General features: G+C 47.5%; 1 protein-coding gene across 5 annotated transcripts in view; it reads left to right on the forward strand.

The window, feature by feature from the left end:
- Positions 1–2,282: 2,282 nt before the first annotated feature.
- The window catches only part of LOC135237170 (agrin-like), a 31,142-nt gene continuing 11,796 nt past the window's right edge, over positions 2,283–21,628 (forward strand). Inside the window, exons 1-3 of one of the 5 annotated variants that reach the window (XM_064303989.1) lie at positions 2,283–2,892; positions 4,864–5,125; positions 7,916–8,458. In XM_064303989.1, the coding sequence (XP_064160059.1) occupies positions 2,692–2,892; positions 4,864–5,125; positions 7,916–8,040 (588 nt within the window). In that variant the 5' untranslated portion in view covers positions 2,283–2,691 and the 3' untranslated portion in view covers positions 8,041–8,458. Of the gene's footprint in view, positions 2,893–4,863; positions 5,126–7,915; positions 8,459–13,770; positions 14,707–21,628 lie in introns of those variants that run through there. The other 4 variants (XM_064303990.1, XM_064303991.1, XM_064303992.1 and 1 more) reach the window with 4 other exon arrangements.

The raw sequence follows: 21,628 nt of genomic DNA on the forward strand, positions 1-21,628 counted from the left end.
GCCATGATTGTCAAACTATGGCTGCTGTTTTGCTCCCACCACTCCTACTACAGCTATTACTATGGCTGCCACTACTATTTCCACTATTGCTGCTGCTACAGTACTATTACTAGTGGTAGAACTACTGCTAATACTATTGGAAGAACTGTTAGTACTAACACTACTATTGCTGCTAATACTTGCCCTCTTGTATCTTGTAACTCTGTTACACCAACCCACTAATATTTATCTGACCCTGAGGATGACTTTTCTGATCTAGAATGCTACCTCTACTATATTTTCTCATTTATTACAAAGGGCTCTTGATTTTGTTCTCAAAGCCTCTCCTTCTACTCTTACTGCTGATACCTTTGCCTCTTTCTTCTTCTCCAGTGTTGCTGACATCTGTAGACCTCTTACATTTCTTCTGTTCTCCCACAAGCGATCCCACTTCACCAGGCCTTACCAGCAGACAGCTGCAAGACTCAGAGGACTGTAACACTTCACAATACTTCATCCTTGATTTAATCCAGACCCGCACTTTATCATGCAATCTCCTCAATGAAGAACATATCCACTCCAGTGCCTGGTTTCCTGGAGTGCTCTCCGAGCAGTGGCTGCCAGCACTCTCCCCTCCATCTCATCTCCATTCTTCTTTTCTAATTCTTTACCGTATGGTAAAGAAAGTGATATTGCAATGGCTGTTTAAATGCAATACATTGTGTTTATTGATGAATGAGGTTCGACTATGTGGCTGGTACATCTACAAGTACTTTTTAAAAACAAACATTATAATATCAACCAGACAAAAGCATTATAATAATAGCATTATAAGACGATTCAAGGAAGTGGGGTCATTAAAAATAAAACCGTCCACAGAAAATGACTATGTTGACTAGTTGACAATGGATTTTGGACACAATTCAAGTGTAATTTTAAAGAGCATCAATCATGCTGCTCAGCTACATAAATAAAGTTAAAATGTGCCCACTTGAACAGATTAAACTAAGCTGTTTTCTTCTGTAGCACAAAACTACAATCCTCATGTTTTCCTTAGCTGACCATTTATAAGAAACAATTCAGATAACCCATGTCTTTCAAGGATGCTGGAATTATTTCAGAAGCAGCGGTCCAAACAGGGAAAAACATGGAAAAGTTTAGAAAATCTCAATGCATGATATTTTCCAACATTTTATTGATAGCACTGAATTATCTACAAAAAAAAACCCCAATAGACTTGCTAACATTGAAACCAAGAGTGAGGTGGTGAAAAGTATCTGGCCACAACACATTTATCTCCAGAGATTCTAAAACATGCTACTCTGATTTACTGGCCTTTGGGGTAGTTAAATAGGCAACATCGGTTTTTATCCATCTAATAATTCAGCCTATATTAGAATAAAGTAACCTTTATTAATTACAGTATTTTACAATAAATGGTATAGAAAGGGTAATCGATAGCACATTTTATGTAACATTTAATATTTCAAAATAAATACTACCATTTATTTGCCAACTTTCCCACTAAAATGATCACGCCTCTTTGAAACCACTATGGATATAATACAGGAAACACATGGATATCATTACATGAACCAGACTGTCCGTGTAGGTCACTAAAGTTCGCACTGGAAGACGTACGCCAGGCTACAGCATTCATTCAATTTGTGAACCAGGGAAATAACTCACAATAGTTCGTGAAAGCATTTACGCCAAATGTAAAAAATATTTCCAGTGGCACAGGCAATGGTGAACACCAGTTGGAAACGGTCATTTTACCTGTAGATAGCCTATATACTTTGTATTATTAAAATCGCATCACCGATTTGATTGCAGTGCATTTAACGATTACCAAAAAATAGTTTGAACGGTAATCCTAAACGGCAAAGCAATAGTATAGGGGAAAGAAGATGGTTCACATTTTCAATTGCCAATCAGTCTGAATATTTCATCTGTATATCCAACTGAGCATCAACCGAGCCATTACCCAGGACCTGATCGACATACCGAGAATCTGCAGTTTGGGGGAAGAGAAAATAGCCCTTTACGCACTTGGCTTCTGCAACTAATGCGCACATGAGAGTACGTCTACAATGATATAACACTGAATAACACAAAAGAACGTATCGGTTTTTGACATATCGCACCAGTTCATCTTTAACACACAATTGCCGTGTTCCAATTTGGTATGAAAAATCTCGTTTAAGGGGAGATAAATGGTACAGGTATATGAGGGTTATTACTTGGCATGCTTATGATCATTTTCCACACCTGGTTTGAAAATCCCCAGGGTTCCGCGTACTGTGCTGTGGTGTTGAGGTTTCTCCAAGGGGTGGCGTTTCACACCAGTTTCGAGAGCTCCTTAGCCCTCTACCAGTCTTATCGGTAAATTCAGATTGCATGCAAATCAGCAGCGTCATTCTTGTGAGGGGGAAACGAGTGAAAGAGAGGGAGAGGTTTGGCAGTGCTGGACATTCTTTCTCTTTATGGGAAAGAATTTGTCGCTTTTCTTCCCTGGCCGGCTTGCAACAAAGTAGCCAGTTAGCTGCTCAGATGCGCACATTTTCGCTAGCTGCTGCCGAGGTTCAATGCTGTGTGCTGGGAAGTTGAGAAAGTCTACAAAGCGGGTCGTTTTTGCGTTCTAACTGTGCAGTATTGGGATTTTAAAAGGTATCGGAGGAAAAGCCGACGTATTGCTGCTTTTTCTTGACCATGGGCACCGGACAAAATCGGAACACAAACTTGTACGGGTGGGCAGTAGTGATGGTACTTGGGATATTGTACCAGCGTTGTTATGCACGTTGTCCCGAGGATGAGCTGAAGACACGAGAGCAATCGGCAAATGTAGTATTAACTGGGACTGTGGAAGAAATCATGAACATGGACCCCGTGCACAATACTTACTCCTGCAAGGTAAGTCCGCCGTGAGAAAATGTGTCTGTGGATTCACGGAGTTGACTGGCCGTACAAGATTTCTTATCCCTTAAATTAGGATGCAGAAGCACATGCGCTTAACTTGCGCGTGGCTTGAAAAATCTTGGTTAACCTTTTCGCCCAACATCATTTAATAAAGAACTATCTCTATACCGGGAAGGGGAGCTTTACACCTGTCTAAAAGTGGTTCCGACGATCTTCCTACCACTGCTGTATATCGGTGGGCTGTATCTGAGCTTATATGCGCATCACGAAATAATATTTATTGTTACACATTTTAAAAGATAAACATACATTCATTTAAAAATACACTGTTGAAAAGTTTTTCTATTACGTTTACGCTTCTGACCGAAGAAAGTAAACGTAAAACCACAAACAATAATAAAGATTGGGTAACCGAATGGGCTAACGTGTTAATCCAGCTAAATGTTGTAGCACATATCTTGTAGCACATTGACTTTTAAACAAGATTTTTTTTGTAGAATTATGTAGACTGCAGGTGGATTTTTAGTGTGCAATTTTGCATTGATTTCTGTTGCTAGCAGTTGCAGACGTGCTGCCCTGATGAATTGGGCTTCCAAATTTAAAAAAAAAAAACGACTAAATGCAGTGCACAGGAAATAATTTTTTTTTCAGAACCATTGATACTGGATACTGGTCATGAATGTTGTCCACACATTTTATTTTACTTCACATTACGACCCCTGCCAGACATTATAAATGCCACGTATCTCAATTCACTTGTTGCTATGGTACCTTTGGTTAGGTCATATTCTCAATCATCAATGCTGGATAGTGTGCAAACCATACAGCAATTATAGTAGGCCTACTGAATTGACATTTCTCTGCTTCAGTCAACCACTCCTTTTCCACTGAGGAGCTTGAAAGTACCAGGCGAGCATGAGATGGGGTTAAAGCTGGTTTACCGGGTGCAGCACGAAATTACACTGAAATGGTGCTGCTTGCCCAGATCAAAGCCAGCGGCAGGACGCTCTTCCCTAACCCTGACAAAAAAATAAGAGCCCAAACAAGTTTCCACGGTATTTCCGTCCAACCCTTGACACAGGTCGGCGTGTCAAGAGCTGGGAGAAATCCAGCCCGAACCTGACCCGAGCAAGCAGCCTGGTTCTGGCTTTACCGGGGAAAAGCGGACCGGAGGTCTGTGTGCGCTGTTTATCAGACACCCATCCTTTCTCCAGGAAGGGATTTCATTTCCACAGAGACTGACCCCGCCCCAGCCTCGCTTCGTGCGTTCTCAGGTCATGCAAATCAGACACCTCGTCCAAATGTAACCCTACTCTGCGGCACTCTGCAAAAATAAACAGCTGACACCGGAGGGTGGTTCTGCTCTCCAGTTCGATAATCGCACCCCTATTTAGAAATTCGGTCGGTGTTATTCCCTTGCTTTTGTCACAGCCGAGGCAACGCCGACAGTGCACACTTGCCTCTTTGTTACTTTTTGGGATCTGGGCTTTCTGTGTTTATACTCAAGGCTGATCCCTGGGATTGTGAAAGTGTGCTTGTCAATTACAGGCCCCGTGTACTTGGTTGGGCATAAACGCATTCTGCGTAAGACTGCTTGCCTGAGGGACAGTGACAGTGACAGTGTAAGGATGCCCCAGTCTTGAGACAGTGAATGCGCAGCCATCAAGGAAATGTGCACCAGAGCTCAGATCTGTCCTGCAGCTACATTTCTGTTCTGAAGAGCAAGGAGCAGCTCGTGTCCCTTGGGGCTGACAGGTCCTAACAGGTTTTCTGTTTCATTTTTTTTTTCACCCTATTGCTGTCAGTTACTAGCCGAGCATGAGCGGAGAAATAGCAGGCATTTTGACCCATCCAAATTGAAAGACTTAAGAATTATACTGGAATGCATGGAAAAGACCAGCAGCCCTCAAAGGCTGTTATGGTAGTGTGGTCTAACTTGCTCTTTTTCCCCCGGTCTCCTGAAAGGTGAGGGTGTGGCGCTACCTCAAGGGCAAAACCACGGTGAACGGCAACGCTCTGCTGGACGGTGGCAACAAGGTGATGATCGGAGGTTTTGGGGAACCGGGGATCTGCGACAACCAGGTGTCCACGGGGGACACGCGGATCTTCTTCGTCAACCTGGCGCCAGAGTACACGTGGCCGGCCCACAAGAACGAGCTGCTGCTGAACTCGAGCCTGATGCGAATCACCCTGAGAAACCTGGAGAAGGTGGAGCACTGTATGGAAGGTAGGCTTCCCTCGCTCTCTGGTGTGCTGTGACCTTGTTTGGAATTTGGAATATCGCAGAATATTCTGGCTCTTCCTTGCTGCTTCACCCGCTGGCTTGTCACAGACATTTTATTGTCTCGCCACAAATCTTTACGGTTTTGTGTCATTGGAGTCAAACTTTTATGTTCATAGATTTTTTTTGTTGGTTTATGTGTCATAAACCAACAAAATGTGTGTAGGATGCTGGAAGATATATACTGGGCCAATCTGTAATGGGCTTTTATTTGAAATGGGGTGTCTGAACACCATTTTTATTACTTCAGACACTGCGTACATTCTTGAAATTTGGTTTCTAGAGATAAGCAGTGTGTAGGCTACAGTTATTGGTCAGATTGAGTTTAGTTTGGGGGGCGACATAGCTCAGGAGGTAAGACCGATTGTCTGGCAGTTGGAGGGTTGCTGGTTCAAACCCCGCCCTGGGCGTGTTGAAGTGTCCTTGAGCAAGACACCTAACCCCCAACTGCTCTGGCGAATGAGAGGCATCAATTGTAAAGCGCTTTGGATAAAAGCGCTATATAAATGCAGTCCATTTACATTTTTCATCACTATTGATATGTGCCATTGGTGTTCATAGGCCTTGACTTAGACTCTGTGCTAGAGTCTAAGGAAAGCAGGTGGAAGTATGTCAAGGCTTATCTTCAAGCTAGGTTTACATGAAGCCCACACTTAGCACAGAGTAGAGCTCATTGTGTTGGCAGTGGCCGGTGGATGGGCATCTGAACATTGTCATGCATTCTGATGCATTATTTTTAGTCGAAGCATCAATGTCTGAAGAAGCGTAACTCAATACGGAAAGTGACACAAATCAGAGCGGTCATAGATCTGATTGGCTTATGGATAATTACATCACCAGCACCAACCAAACTTGGTATTGATCTTCACTGCTCTCTTTTAGTTAATGCAGATAACAATTCCAGTCACTTTTTAAGTTTCAATAGCAGCTGAAGTTTTGACCTGAGGCTTGAAAATATGATCATTCCGCTTGATCTTGGCAGTGAACATTTCACATTGAATCAAAGGATATGAAGTCGGGAAGGTCAGGTCAGGAAATCAATCGATTTCCCCGGTCCAGAAGTAATGGAATGGAATTGTTCCCGGCTTGCTGGCTACTCGGTGTGTGGAGGTGTTTGTGTTTCTGTGTCTGCCTCTACGTCTGCTGTTTGAAAGCTGTGAATTGAGCCGCTGATATCAATTGTGGCGCACCAGGTTTATTTGATCGAAAAGCCGGTTCTGTTTGTCAAGTTTTTTTTCCAATCGCTACAAAATTGAGCTCCATGCCGGGCCAATTCTGTATCAGACATACACTATATGACCTAAAGTATCTTGACACCCCTTGGTCTGGGGCTTTTTTCATGGTTTGGGCTAGGCCCCTTCATTCCAGTGAATGCAAATTTTAATGCTACAGCATATAATCACATTCTAGACAGTTTGGGGGAGGCCCTTTCCTGTTTCAGCATGACAGTGCCCCCAGGCACACATCGAGGTCCATACAGAAATGGGTTTGTCACTGAATAGCGTGGAATAATTTGACGGGCCTGCACAGAGCCCTGACCTCAACCCCATCCAACACCTTTGTGATCAATTGGAAAGCAATCCGCGAGCCAGGCCTAATTGCCTAGTCAGTGCTCGACCTCACTAATGCTTTTCTGGGTGAATTGAAGCAAATCCCTGCAGTAATGCTCCAACATCTAGTATAAAGCCTTCCCGGAAGAGAGGAGGCTCATATAGCAGCAAAGGGTGGACCAAGTCCATATTAATGTCCATAATTTTGGATGAGATGTTAGATGTCAGGTGTCCACATACTTTTGGCTATGTAGTGTACCAAGCAGGTATTAGCCATCTTTACCCTTGCCATTAGTAATGCTTGATAAAGTGAGGCAGGTCAGCTTCTGTTTACTACTCAAGCAGTTATTCATGTGCTGGTGTAGGTGTGACTGGGCACCAAGCCAAGACAAGGGAAATTGATGAAGGACTTGATCATACGTTTGCACAAACAGAAAGATGTGTTTATGTATATAAGAATATGTATATGTAAATCACTGAAATGTGCTGCATAATTCCATTTATTTTTATATTCATATCTAGTACTTAGACAGCTAGAAAAGAAGCCTTTTTGGCTGCCTTGCCATCATAGAAATGTAAAAATGGATGCCATCCCTGGCAGTGGCGCAGTGTGTGGAACGTGGGTATGGTTCAGCCTCTCTTTGTGGTCTGTGGCACCCCTGTGCTCTCTTAAAGACTGCTTGGTGCCTGGGAGGAACCTTGCTCGCAGTCATTTCTCATCTGAATGGCTTCCAGTCTCCGAATATCTGAATCAGTTTCCGTGAAATCTTGCGATGTGTGTGGTGGGGGGGGGGAGGAATGTCACACGCACAGCTGGGGTGCTCAGTCTTATCCGAAACGGGCCGGTGTGGGTGCAGGTTTTCCTTCTAGCCCTGCACTAAGACACCTGATTCTACTTATCAAGGTCTTGACTGAAGACCGTGATTAGTTAAATAGTTACTAATTAGGTGTTGTAATGCTGGGATTAAACCTTGCACTCGCACTGGCCCTTTATGGATACGTTTGGACACCCCTGACATACAGTAACCTCAGGCCTTGAGGCCTTAGCTGATCAGTGATGTCTCTCTCATCCCTGCTGCTATTCTTCATTTGTATGCCTGTGAGGCACGGTGCGGGGGGGGGGGGGGGGGGCAGGGGGGGGGCATGGCGTGTCACGTACCCCCTCTCATTTTTATCTGAGTCACAGAGCCGAAGCCAGCGGGAGGAGGCGGAAGCGGCTGTTCAGATGAATACCGAAGAAGAAGAAGGCACAGCCTTGTCTGTCTGAAAACCATGAAAAGTCTTAAAATAGTTTTAAAAATTGCTTCCTGAAGCAGGACAAGGAGTCCTATTTAATGCAACATCTGCAACAAAACGTGAATATCTCAAAAGGCTGTTTTAACAGCGATTCAGAAATTTAAAAAAAAAAAGCTAGCTGCTGGTAAGAGTTAACATTTATTAAATTATGTTTTTTAAAGAATATAAAATCCCTGCTGGAAACTTTTCATCAATGATGGCTCGGTAGGATTTTCCGATAAAAGCTCTAATTGTACTGTTGGCACAGTGATTTCCTCGCCATGGTGCTAATGTCCTCTTTCCCCGAATATTCAAACACCTGTGGGATGGTATTCAAAATGCAGGGCCCCCTTTGTAAGATCCGGGCCCGGTTAAGCTCTTCCGCCCTGGGTATGGTCTTTCTGACACATGCCGCTGTCTTTGGGTAGCGATTATAATGTCTGTTGCGTCTTTGGGTAGCGTTGCTTGTGCACTGCATCAAGCGAATCAAGCGTGAAGTACTTACTGTCAAACTTTTATGTTTTTCTCTCTCATTTTTAGGTTTTTTTTTGGTTTGGTTTTTGGCTTAGATGAATGCTGTCATAAATATGTGCTTTCTGCCACCATCTCTTATTGTAGAATTCATTAGTTGAGCTGTACAGTCATTGCGCTGAAGGACTACCCTTCAGACTCAGTTAGTGCTGGTGAACTGGAGTTACTGAGCCGTTGATGAGATGGGGTGGAATCCTTCCGCATTAAAAAAAAAATCCCTTCCTGGCTGACACTGTATGGCCAGTATGAGCTGCACTGTGGAACTCCTGGCTGTAGTCAGCGTGGACGTGGTCAATGTTTATTTCCAGACCAGGAGGTATGTTTGCTGGTCTTGGTACTGGTGTTTGAGACAACAGGCTGCCTCTCTTCTTGTGCACTGTGAGAACCTAAAATCATCAACTACAAAACCCCAAAACCCAGTTTTGGGCATGTTTGACCAATTTATGCCCTTGTTGGAACATTCAAATTAATTGGAATAGAAAGCGGATTTTGATTGGTAGCTCTTTGTTGACCATAGACCGCAGTCCGCTTTGGTTTTTCTTTATCTTTTGTGAAGGAGCTGTGGCTGAGTCCTGTGTATCCTGTGAAATTTATACTGTGCCTGAAATTCAGTGACTAAAATGCAATTTGGAGCGAATCCTCCAGTGAAGTTTTATTTAATGTTCTTAAACAGAGCTTGGAAAGATGCACAGCTCATAGTTTGATCGCCAGTTGCCTGACAAACGCGCATACGCGGATGTCCACTAATGGAGGTAGCTCAGTGAAGTGAAAAATGAGGCTGGAAAATAAAAATATAGTGGTTTTTTTCTTCCTATTATGAATAATGCTGCATTGAGTACCCGTGGGAGTCATTGGCCAGCTCTCTGTCTGTAATCTCTAAACTCAATGACTGTTTTATTTCATGTACTAGTGGGGAAGAAACTGCTGTACTTCTCATTAAGTATAAAGTGCAGTACACAGTACAGTTACTGTTTGTCCATTAGCTGAGTGCCGTTGGATTGTTGGGAGCCAATTAGGGAGTTGCTCTGTAGCTCCGAGTTTGCACTAGGATTTATTCATCTATTTATTTGCCTGCAGATTTGTCCAGAAGGATTTCAGTTTGTAAGACAAATGATTAAAATTCCGGCCATATTTATTATTAATGTGTGCAGGATAGGGGAGAGGAGTTTAACAGTGCGTAGCGACATAATCTTGAATTTTTGAACTTTGGAAAAACAAAAATTATCATGAAGAAAAGATACATACACTTTGCACAGCAGGGTGAATTGGGTAAAAAAAAAAAAAAAAAAAAAAGCATCTGTGTGCGCGGAAAACCATCCTGGCACGATCTTGCATCATTAGTTGTTTATTGAAAGCCGTTTTTCTTCCGAATAAAGAAAAGGGGAATCATCCCTTACTGAATAAAGATCTATCGTACTGAATGAAAAAAACCCCACTTTAGGCTTATTAAAGCAATTTCCGCTGTTCATCATGGCGAATAGGCCTACGCAGATTATGGAAGACGCAGTAATTGGCTGTAGCCTGTGGTGCAGAATAATGCACTTAACAACAAGACAATAAAACAACAATTTGCTAATATTATCAGGCTCATCTCCAGGCCCATTCAAGTTCATCAAGTTTTGACTGAGTTAAAAACAACCTGTTTTTTATAAAACAGGCAGAAAATGCCATTAGGGCAACGATAGCCAACGACCAGCGTATTTAGGCTACATCCTCTCCACTCCAGACTGGTCTGTAGCAGGTTCTGCGGGGAGGGAAAAGGTTTTGCAGCTCACAAAACCCCCCGATTAAGCTTGCAACTTCCTCCGACTCTCCATTTTTTGTGTCCACGAGATCACTCTTCGGATGAGACAAATAGTAAACCCGAAACATAAACCGAGAAATAAATGACCTCCTTTGATTTGGACACATTTGTAGTACTGCGTCTAGCTTGAAAACGCACGCGTCTTGAAAATAAATATTGCATGAGTCTCTCCGAGGATTGGTTCTGTGAGAGAAGGCTCCTTTTGGCGAATTTTTCCTTTTTGTGCTGATGAGTGTATCGACCTTCTGTGCTTTAAGCAATAAACCTCATTCCTGGAGCGTATTTGGCTAGACCCGGCGAGCTCACACCAGGTTACCCTCAAAAAGCCGACTTGGAAAGCCTTGGTGCATCCCCCCCCCCCCCCCCTCCGCCTCGTTCGTTCCTCCCCTGGAGTCTTTCCTGCTGTGTAGTGTGGCCTTGGGTGCCTTTTAATAATGCGTTCTGTGAGAAACTGCGGAGATGTTTCAGATTAGGGCTTAGGGCAATATCCTCTCTTCTGTTTACACAACGCCGTTGGCAGCGACGGCTGAGGGAGACTGCGTTGGGTGCTTGGTTTAGCGTGGTGGCGGCGGCGGCGTAGGAGGAGGACTCCATGGGCGGTCGCCCCGGGGGAAACATGACCGTACCTGCGCCACGCCGTCCAGTCCTCTCTCCTCCCTGCTCTGTCCTCTCGGCTCTGACAGGGAGATGAGGAGGAGGAGGAAAAGTGCAGGAATGCCTGGCGGAGGACGAGAGCCTCGTCGTCCGGTGAAGATGGGGGTGCGAGGAGGCGGGAACAAAAAGGCTTCTTTTGTGCTCTTGCTGTCAGCGACAAGTTCGGGGGGGGGGGGGGGAGAAAAAAAAGTGGGCGGCTGGAAGAGAGGCGGCAGGGGAGGTTCTCTGTACAGGTGTGCACCGGAATGCCGAGGATGTTTTGTTTGGCACCGTGTCCCGGGAGCGCGACCAAGGCGCTGGTGGAAGGCTGGCCCCGGGGGCGAGGAACACATTCCTGCTGTCACCGCTCTTTGGATTACAGCGAATACGCCTGTAGCTGCTGATATCCCCATACAAGATCATTCAGATAATGCGCTGGTTTTAGGCAAAACAGGGTATCTGGTCTTCGAGGGGCGGAGGGGGGACTCATCTTGTACAAACTCATCCTGTATTTTCTCTTTATTTCTTCTCTTTGTACATCATCGAGGAGGTAAATTTGTCTCTGACTCTCGTGCTCAGGCTCTAAATGGAGAACAAAGCTGTGTGATTAAAATGTTCTGGAGGGGCTGCTGGGTGGCACATCCTGTTAAAGCCCTGCTCTAGCGTGTGGATGGGCCCCGCTGTCTGGTTCTGAATCTGGACCATGCTAGTGCCGCCTGTGGCCAGCAGCCCTGCAGGGCGTGGCGCAGTCAGCTCCAGCGTCGCCGTGGGAGACAGTGGGTTTCAGTTGACCAGGATGACGACCCCTCCTGGCTAATCAGGGACTTGTTAAGCCTCTGTTTCATAACTGTGTGAGCGTGACTCGCAAACTAGTCTCAAGCTACTCTTGTCTCACATGCGTCACTTTTCAAAGCAATTTAAATCCAGAATTGCGTTTGTCCACTAGCACCTTGGTTCAGTGCAGATTTGCCATGCACTTCCTCCTGAGCTCCCTGTGGCCACTTCTTTTCACTCTGTGGCACAGCAGCTAAGCCTCCCTCTCTGGACAGTGCTGCGTTCACCGCTGCATGACACCCTGAGAGGCTAGCAGCTGCTGCTAGTGCTGACTGACTGACACTCTGGGGTGTGAGAACCACACTGAGCGTGTTCCTTTTAGCAGGGCGTGTCACCGTGCGCCTTGTGCACAGGCACCAGGCAGAACAGAGCCCCGTTAAACATACCATTCCATCATTGCTCTGAACTAATGCATTTGATGGTAATTCCTGTTGATGCCTAGTACTGTTCCTTCAGGTTTTTTTTTTTCTTCATGTTTGTCAGTCAGCTGTCGTGTGCAGTAGATCCCATCACGTTTTTTTTTTTTCACCTTTTCTTTTTTTCTCTGTAGGCCGTTGTGTCAGACTCTGTAAGAGCAGAGTCGTGATTCACCTTTACTTATCTCCTGCATGAAAAGGCTATGGAATGAAGGTGTAGCCCACAGCTTCAGCGCTGGCTGCAGGTGATCAAGTCTGAGCAGCTTACAGAGGCAGGACATTCACTGATGCCTGCTTCATTGTTAGTGTGGCTTTGAGGGCGGGGGGCGCTGGGGGGGGCCCATCTTACGGAAAGGTGCGATGAGGCAAGAGGACGGGAAAAGGAGCTGATTGGAGGAGGAGATGCTATCGCTTCTTGGCCTGTAACTGTCTCCTCGGAGGATTTTATCAGCGCCGTTTGTTGTCGTCCCCCCATTTCGCAGCCGTCACCGCCGCCCCGCGCTCGTTCCTGTTAGCGAGAGGCTGGAAGAAGGACGTTGGCCCGCTCTTTAACGCTTTGAAAAGGTTTTATGTGGCAGCTTTTGTTTCCGTCGTCTGCAAACGCACATCCTCCCCCCCTCCCCCCTCCCCCCAGCCATTGCGCTCTGTGTCTGGTGCAGGGGGGTAAAGATAACATTGATCTTCAGTGTTTGGGTTCCTACTCTAGCAGAGGGTGATGGGAGGTGCTCCCTTGTCAATGGGCGCTTTTTTTATAGTCCTAACGGGATTTGTGGGTAATGCTGGCTGTGATGATACCCTGGAGCGGGTCTCTGTAGGCCCTTGTGGGCTGCCTTGCTCCTGCTTCATTTTACTATTTGTTGACTCCAAGCACCTCAGAACTTCCGTCACGGAGCCCTCTTCTGTAACGCGGCCCTTCATCCCGTCAGGAAAAGGATTGGGATGACCGTTATGGGAACGTCGGAAGGTCAGACTTCCGGAGCGACCCTCCGTATATGACTGCATGTGAGGGATGCTTTCCAGTTTGTGAGAATTGAAAGGTGACACAAGCTGAGGGGTTGCGAGAAAGCATGTGATATGCGGAGTGCCCCTGCCTGCCATGTGGGCGTGCGGGTCATTGACACCGCTTAGTCATCCCAACGATCTGGATTCTAATACAGCGATCTGAAAAATCATAATTTGGCACGTTTGGATACGTACTCATTCCCACAGGCCTATGAATCGGCCCTTGTGTGGCTGGTAGACCGCCAGCACTTGAGGATTCCTTAATGAAAGCCGCTGTCTGGGCAGCTGAAGGGAGTGATTTGTTCAGTACCATGGGAACCCAATCCCAGCATGCTCTCTGATACAGTGGCTACTGTGGTTCATTCAGAGGCCTCTCAGAAGATAGTTTTATGTTTTTACATTTTGGCATTTCCTCATAGCAGCAGAGTCACGGGGATATTAACTTTTTTTTTGGCGGGCTGAGAAATTCATTGCTCCAACAAATGTGACAGAGCTTAGAAGTACTGCATATCTTTGCAGAATTATCCAGTGCTTCTTTTCATACAGACAGAGACACAAGTCAAGTGGACTCTTGGGCCCCAGTGGCCTGTTGCTTCTAAGGACAGCGCCACCTAGAGGAGTGGAATGAAGACGGATGGGAAAAATGAATGGAAGAAGGTTTTAAGAGAGAGGAAGGCTTCATAGATGATGACACATATATGCTTCCTAAAATACAGTATTTGTATCAAGTAAATGATAATACAAGGCTAGAAAGCTAGGCTGCTGTTTTGGATTATTCTGAGGTAATGGCAGTGAATGTGTGCAAATGAATGTGTCACCTTTGGTCTGGGACTGTATGTACACCAGCACAGCCGAAGTACATTTGTGGATGAAATATGTATCCGGCTATCAGTCTCACCAATCCGTATCACAGCGGGATGGGGCAGCACTAGTTTATAGCTTCCAGGTCCTGTTGTGATAGCATTCTGTGGGCTCAGATCTGAAGTAGCCGAAGATCAGATCTGGCTATAGGAGATGTGGCTTAAGAAGGAATGTTTCTCTGGTCAAAGGAAATGATCCTTTCTGCAAATTCTGAATCCTTTTAGCAAATACAAGATCAGATTAATGACCATATAATCAAAGCTTTGGCAGGACATTTTCTTATAGAAATGCCTTCCATAAACCCTGAGACCTGAGGATAAAGTGTAATGTAGTTTTTTGTTTAGACCCCACCTGCGCCTGTGTGTATCGCTGTCTCTTCCCATTCGGCCTGACTGCTGTGTGACTTCCACAGTTTGAAAGAGTCCCAAACTTTCTGAGCCTCAAACTTACGGGCGTCATACAGAGATACTGAGAATTCTATTTTGCCAGCTACCTAGAGTACGTGGAGTTCTCACTTTTTAAATTAAACTAATTTTAGTGTTTTAAATTAAATAAAAATAGTTTAAATGTGTTTTAAATTAAACTAACAATTGCCCTCATCTTGCCCGTTTTTTTTCCCACTGTGGTTCCCAGCTGCATGGCCCCTTCATTGGGACCCGGAGTTGGGGGGGGGGGGGTGGTGGGGGGGGGGGGGGGGAGGGTTGGTTGGTGGGATTAAGAAACACTGACTGTTGATGGATGAGATCCACCGCTGTGACTCACTGAGTCAGTGACATATTTGTGTGGTGTGTTGGCCGTATGCAAGCGGGTGGAGAATGCTGGGATGCTTGCATCTGGCCCAACTGTAAAAGGGCAGGACGGGAGTGGGTGTTGAACGCTGTGCATTGGTGCCTGAGGGCCAGGTATGATGAAAAGGCTGTAATGGGGGGGGGGGGGGGAGCTCTTGCGCAGCAATGGAGAGCTGCTTTCTGATAACCATGATACCCCCCCGTCCCGCACTCCTGCCCCCCTCCTCGCCCCACTTTCATTTCTCAGACCACCTCGCACGCACTTGGAAGGAGAGCCGTGACCGTAAGCGGGCTCGAATATTTGACACGTTCGAGACGTTTGGTGGGGGAATGGCTTAAGCATTCGAGACAGGATCAAGGACTTGTTTTTTTGGGAGGGGGGAGGGGTCCCCTTGTTCTCCGACCCGGGGCGAGAGGTCTCGGCAGCGAACCGGAAAGCTGCGTGGAATCTCTGGGATTCCAGACACAAAGGCCAGGGGGGGGAGCGGAGATGAAAGCACGGGGGCCTTTGCGGTATAAAATGGAGGATGCGGGTGGTGCGGCTTTTAGGAATGGGACGGAGGTCAAGTTCTAGAAAACTCCGCCATTCTCTCTGTGGCGATGGCTCCGTCTCGTCAGGGCTAAGCTGGAGGACGCAGCTGCTGTGGTCGCCTAAGCCACTGGCTGGATTTAAAGGGAACCGAGTGTGTTTCTATGATGAAATACAACCCAAGGAAAGCTTTTGTGGGACATAAACTAGCATTAAAGTGCTGACTGTAAGGATTGCAAGTAGTATGAGTCAGGTCTGGGGTCTGGCGGGGGTAAATTTGGTGGAGGTGTGCTTAGTTTGGTTGAATGTATAAGCCCCCCCCCCCGGTGCTGCGGTAGAAGACCAAATGGTCCTTTTCAACAATAGCAACAAGCTATGTTTGGTCATGGCTTGGCTCACTATGATTGCCCCACAGGGAAATTGCTGTTAGTGGTTACTTTTGAGCAATTCAGTTGTCTAGTAGTTGGTGTTTGTTTTAAGTTATATAGCCTATTACCCTACAGGTTTTTGTTTTATTCACTACCTGAGTGACATGAGAATTAAAAAAAAAAAGATATTGTACTTTTAACCTGTCTGATTGGTCCTGAATTTTTGGATGTATTTTTGGGGTTAGGGGTGTTGCCAATATGTGCAGAAAAAAACCTGTTCTTTCACAGCAGGTATTTTAAGAAAAAACTGTGAACGGTGCCATTTTCACATACACTTAAGACAAGACTGTGTCTATAATTGGCATAATTAATTGGCAGAGTAGGGTGTTAAAATGGCGTTCACCTGAAATAGTGATTGAGGCACCGAAAGAGAGAGTGTCTTCTCACTAGGATCTGACGTTTCCCTCCGGTCAAGGGGTCATCCAGGGGCCTTCACAAGGGGTCTCTTAGTGCTCCAACTGCTGCCCATGCCTGGGGGCCGAGGACCCCCCCCCCAGTTTGGTGAGCAGTAAAATCAGAGTTTAAAAAGGCAAGTTCTCTTTAATTGGGGTGTACTCCCTTCCCCCAGCTCCCGCTCATGCTGTGACAGGGGAGAGTCACATTCTGTAGCCACATGCGCCCCACAGTCCTCCCCCAACCCCAGTGTCGGGGTGCACTTAGCTGCTGGTAAATATTTAAGTGGAGCCTGCTGTGCCACTTTCCTGTGCCTGGTCTCTCATCCATCCCCCACCTCCCCTCGCTCTCTCGCTCTCTCTCTCTCTCTCTCTCTCTCTCTCTCTCTCTCTCTGTCTCTCTCGCTCTCTCTCTCTCTCCTCCTCTCCCTCTGTCTCTCTCCCAAACTCACTCACTCACTCACTCACACACACACACACACATACACACAGACACACACACTCACACACACACACACACACGGACTGTGGCCATGTGCAGGTGTTACTCGTGTTACTCTGGCTGGATGTCAGTGCGACTGGCTTTTATTTTTTCCTTGACCAGATTATTCAGGGAAGTTTTTTCTTGGGCCAGCGCGGCGGGGGAATGGAGCCAGGATGTGCGCGCACACGTACCGAACGTCCAGCCCCGTTTCCACACGCGGCCATCCTGTTTGCGGGTCGATCCTGTGCCTCTGGGTGGCCTGCCCGTGCCTGTGCGCCGGAGATAGCGGAGGAATAAGCACACCGGCCTCTAAGCTGCATTCTTTCCACTTCATAACCCTCGTGTTTGTCGTCACCTTTCCGTCTTCCTTCATCACCGATTCCCAGGGTCAGGGAATGCGTTTTCCGCTGTTTTCCCAACTTGCTCGGGGTCTTGTTGTTTTTCGTTCTCCTCTGGAATGCGCACCTTGTTCAGTGATCTGTGAGTCTTGACTGGTGAACCGCATATATTACGCATTTTGATTGGCCCTCCCACGGCGGCTGTTTGATTGATTGGTTGGTTGATGGTGGCGGTGGCTGGGTGGGTGTTCTTGCGCCGAGGCAACGCTTCCTAATTTGCAGGCGCTCCTCGCGGGTAGCCGTGGTCCCCCTCGGCCCAGCACACGTGTAATCAGACAAGACACTGTGGCAGCAAACATGCGGGCGCAATGACAAGGTGCAGTCAGCCGCCTCGGCCTGCGCGGAGGTGCTGACGGGCGCTCCGCGAAACGCCGTTCCCTCGCGCGGAAAGAGCCGGAACTCGGGCCCCTGGAAGCACACCGGTGCACCCCCTAAACGCCCCCCCCCCTCCCCCCGAGCGCGCGTTCGATTCACCCGCGCGGAGGTAAGCGTGTAGGTGCAAGGCACGCTCGTGCCCTGTGTTTAGACTGCCTACATCATTAACGCCGCTCTTCGGTCAGGGGTGCAGGCATCGCCGCCCGAGAAGCTGGCAGTCTGGAGCTTTCTCTGGGGCAGCTCTTGGCACTTCAGGAAGGCTGTGATTGAAGATCCGTTGAGCAGTGCCGACGCTAAGAGACAGGGCTGTGGGGGATGCTGGGATTATTTGGCCTTCCAAGCACATGTAATGGAGGCTCACTCTGCATCATGCTTTATCGTTGTATGTGTTAGGATCCATGTGCTGTTTCTGTATACCCCCCCTTCCACCCATGTTGTTTTCCATTCTTATCTTCTGTTTCATATATGTATATTTATACTATTTTGCTATTTTTTGTGCCTCATTATGCTTATGGCACTGGGAGGCACTTTGAGCTGCCTTGAGCTGTGTATGAAAGGAGCTCTCCGAATAAAGTTTGAGTTTGAGACGTGTTGCGTTTGAAGTGGGAGCTTACGCCGTCTATAAAAACACAAACCTCCATTGAAATTTAATGTGTTCTCTGCCTTTAGGTGCGTAGTCCAGAACCCGCGTAGCCTGAGCTGGGGCTTTAATGCTGTGGTCTCTCCGGTCCTCTTACAGAGACCCAGGTTCAGCGAAAACCCTTCTGCTCGGGGGTCCCAGAGGTCCACTCTGTGGTCACATGAGAGGGCATCCAGGCGCACGGGGGCTGGATTTGGGAGGGATCATGTGTCCGTTGGGCTGCTGGTCACTTGCCGTCGGACTGAGGAATGCAGCACAGCCCCCCTGACCCCCCCTCGCCCCCCCCCGCGCTCGGCCACTTGAGCCCAGCCCGGGTAAAGGCCATCACTCGCAATGGTGTTGTTTCAGCAAACAATGGCGGGGAAGCGATAGCTTTCAGAGTCAAGCGAGAGGGCGCTCTGGCAACGAGCACCACATCGACAGGCCACACGCACCTGCTCGCGCACAGGCACGCACACACAGACACACACACTTACACATACACATGCACACATACTCACACACACACACACATACACACTCACACACACACATACACATGCACACACACTCTCACATGCACATGCTCGCACACAGGCACACACACTCACACACACATACACACACACGCTCTCTCACACACACAGGCACACACACTCACACAGACATACACACACACTCTCACACACATCACACACACACACACACACTCCACACACACATCACATGCACACACACCTACATCACATGCCACACAACACACACACCACACACATGCACACATACTCACACACACACACATACACACTCACACACACACATACACATGCACACACACTCTCACACGCACCTGCTCGCACACAGGCACGCACACTCACACACACATACACACAGACACACACACTTACACATACACACACACACACACACACACACACACACACACACAGGCACACACACTCACACACACAAACACACACACACACACACACAAACACACACACTCACACACACACACACTCACACACACACACTCTCTCAGGTGTAAAGCTGTGGGCTTAGTCAAAGAATACATCCATTCATTTATCAGAGGAGAGAACAGCTCATCCTCTTATTTCTACACGATGCGCCCATTATGTTCAGTTAGGACGGTTATGTGAGCTGCGTTGTCATTCTGTCCCTGCTGGTAATGCGTTTGCCTGCTCTGCCTTCTCCCTTTTTTGGCAGCGCTTGCCTCGAGATGCAGATAAACTGGGCCGAGACAGAGAAATCCATTCAAGGATGACACATTTTCACTTCGCTTACTAACCTCCTCGTTACCGAACCCCCCCGCAGCGCTGTCGCGAAAGGGCCAGAGTAACCTCGGCAGTAGCTGCTCAGCGCTGTCGCTGATGAAAATAAGCGCAGCGGCGTGAATTACGGGCGGGTGGGCTGTCAGAGACCTCGCAGAGCTTTTCACACGTAGCCGCCATCTTATTTTCAAAGAGGTGTGCAGCACAAGGAGGCCTCAAGCCGCTCTTTGTTGTTTGGGGCAGACTGGAAGGCCTGCCAGGCCTGCGTGCTGGATGCTGCTTAATGGCGTGGCGTGGCGCTACGCTCGCAGGCTGGGCCGCTAACCTGCGGCCTTCCCACTTTCCCCGGCTCGTGTCCTCGGTTTTATTGTCCCTTTGAGAGGGAAGCATTTCACGGTCGGACCCGAAGGGGGGGATGTGGGGCAATGGTTGCGCCCCCGTTGGGCCTGCTCCGCGGGGACTTGACCTGCGGCTCTCCCCAAAGGGGGTCAGAGGTCGCCCTTTAAAGGGTTCCTGTGTTTTCTTTTCCACGCTTGCTCGGCCTCCGCGCGCGTTTCCTCCTGCGTATCATAGCAGCCGCGCTCGGGGGCAAGGGGCAAGGGGCGGGGGGTGGGGGGGGGCAAGGAGGGTCTACAGGTGGAATTTAAGCCCTCCTAACTCAAAAACTTCAACTTCAGCTGGCAGGTTTACGAGCAGCTTCAATGGAACCGTGTGTAGAGCCCTGGATTTTTGATTGGGCGAAAATGTGCCTGGGGGGGGCCGACGGACACTCAAAGTCCCAGCCTGTAGCATTAGCAGCCTTGCACTGGTGTGGCTCCTCACGTCAGCCAATCATATTCATTCATTCGCAGTACAGTCTGGCCCATTACCTCACAAAGCAAGACAGAAGCAGAAACAGTGGCAAGGAAAACCTTGCTGGACAGAATGTAAGGGATAGTGAGTAAGGGATCATCGGGGAAGACGTGGTGAAGTCTGTGAGCAATCTGACTGATCAGGACAGGCTGGAGGAAGCAACTCGGCAGGCTCTAGTGGAGTACGCTGGGGTGGATGTGTGTGTGGGGGGGGACAACAGTTGTTAATATATAACATTGCAGTGTATGTCTACGTGCATGCATGCATGCCCATTATGGGTAATATCAAAGTGTATATTGAATATATTATGACACGTTAAAGTGAGAATGCGATATTAAGGTAAAGAATACAATATACTTTTATGATACTTTTATGTTGGTAAGTATCAAATTTTCACTATTTGTATAATTGTGTCTTTTTTGCCTGAGGGGAGTTCATTGTGTTCGGAAGTTCCGGGCAACTCTCGACTGAAATTGATCGCTTGGAATCAGAACAATTAAGTCTCTGATTAATCTGGAGCCAGCGGGTCTCAGTGGCCAGTCTCCGAATCTGAGGTTAGACACGCCCTTCGCACCTGATTGGGCCCGCTCCCCTGTGTCTGGGCTCCACTGCTTTGTTTCTGCGTCTGTCGAATACCTGCCATACTTCAGCGAGGGCAGGAATTTGGGAGCCGCAGCCCTGCGACGGGGGAACAAGTCGAAACACGGGGCCGCTCTGATTCGCTGGGTCAGAAGAAGAAAGGAGAGAGAAGAGGAGAGGATGGGGAGAAAGAGAGGGAGGACAAAGATCCTGTGTTTTGCCTCTCGTCCCGGTTTCACGCCCCTGCCTTTTGTGTTTGTTTGACGGTCGGTGGTGGTCATCGGTGTTGCAGAAATATTGCACTTCGTTGAACCGTAAAAAGGGTTCCGATCATGCAACGTCTGTAGAATGGAACTCGGAGGCTTCTCCCTGAAAGCTTGCAGTAGATTTTCTGCATTAGATTATTCCCTCTAATTCAATCCCGTATTGATTTGAGAATATACAGCGGGGAGATACTGTTTTCAATTTAAAAACAAACCAAGACTGAGAGCTGGAATTAGTTACAGCTGATGGCTGAGTACAGATTTACATATTGGGCGTACAAAAATAGTTTGAGGACTTCAGTGAAAAGTAGGACCGTTTAAAATGTCCCGGGTGTCAGTTGAGCTGCAGCTGTGGAGGGAAGCAGACCTGTCGTTTTGCTGTGGGGGGAGATTCTCCTCAGTTTTCCACAATTATCGCTCCGACCTGAAAGCGTAAAAATGCTTTAGTGTCGTCTCATGTGGCCGTTCTGCTCCACCTCAACAAATGGCCCTGGGCACGGCGTGCGTGTGGGGAGGGGTGGGTGGGGGGATTGGCTACCGTCGG

Source organism: Anguilla rostrata, chromosome 13 (assembly GCF_018555375.3).
Source record: "Anguilla rostrata isolate EN2019 chromosome 13, ASM1855537v3, whole genome shotgun sequence".
In the NCBI taxonomy this organism is placed as follows: domain Eukaryota; kingdom Metazoa; phylum Chordata; class Actinopteri; order Anguilliformes; family Anguillidae; genus Anguilla; species Anguilla rostrata.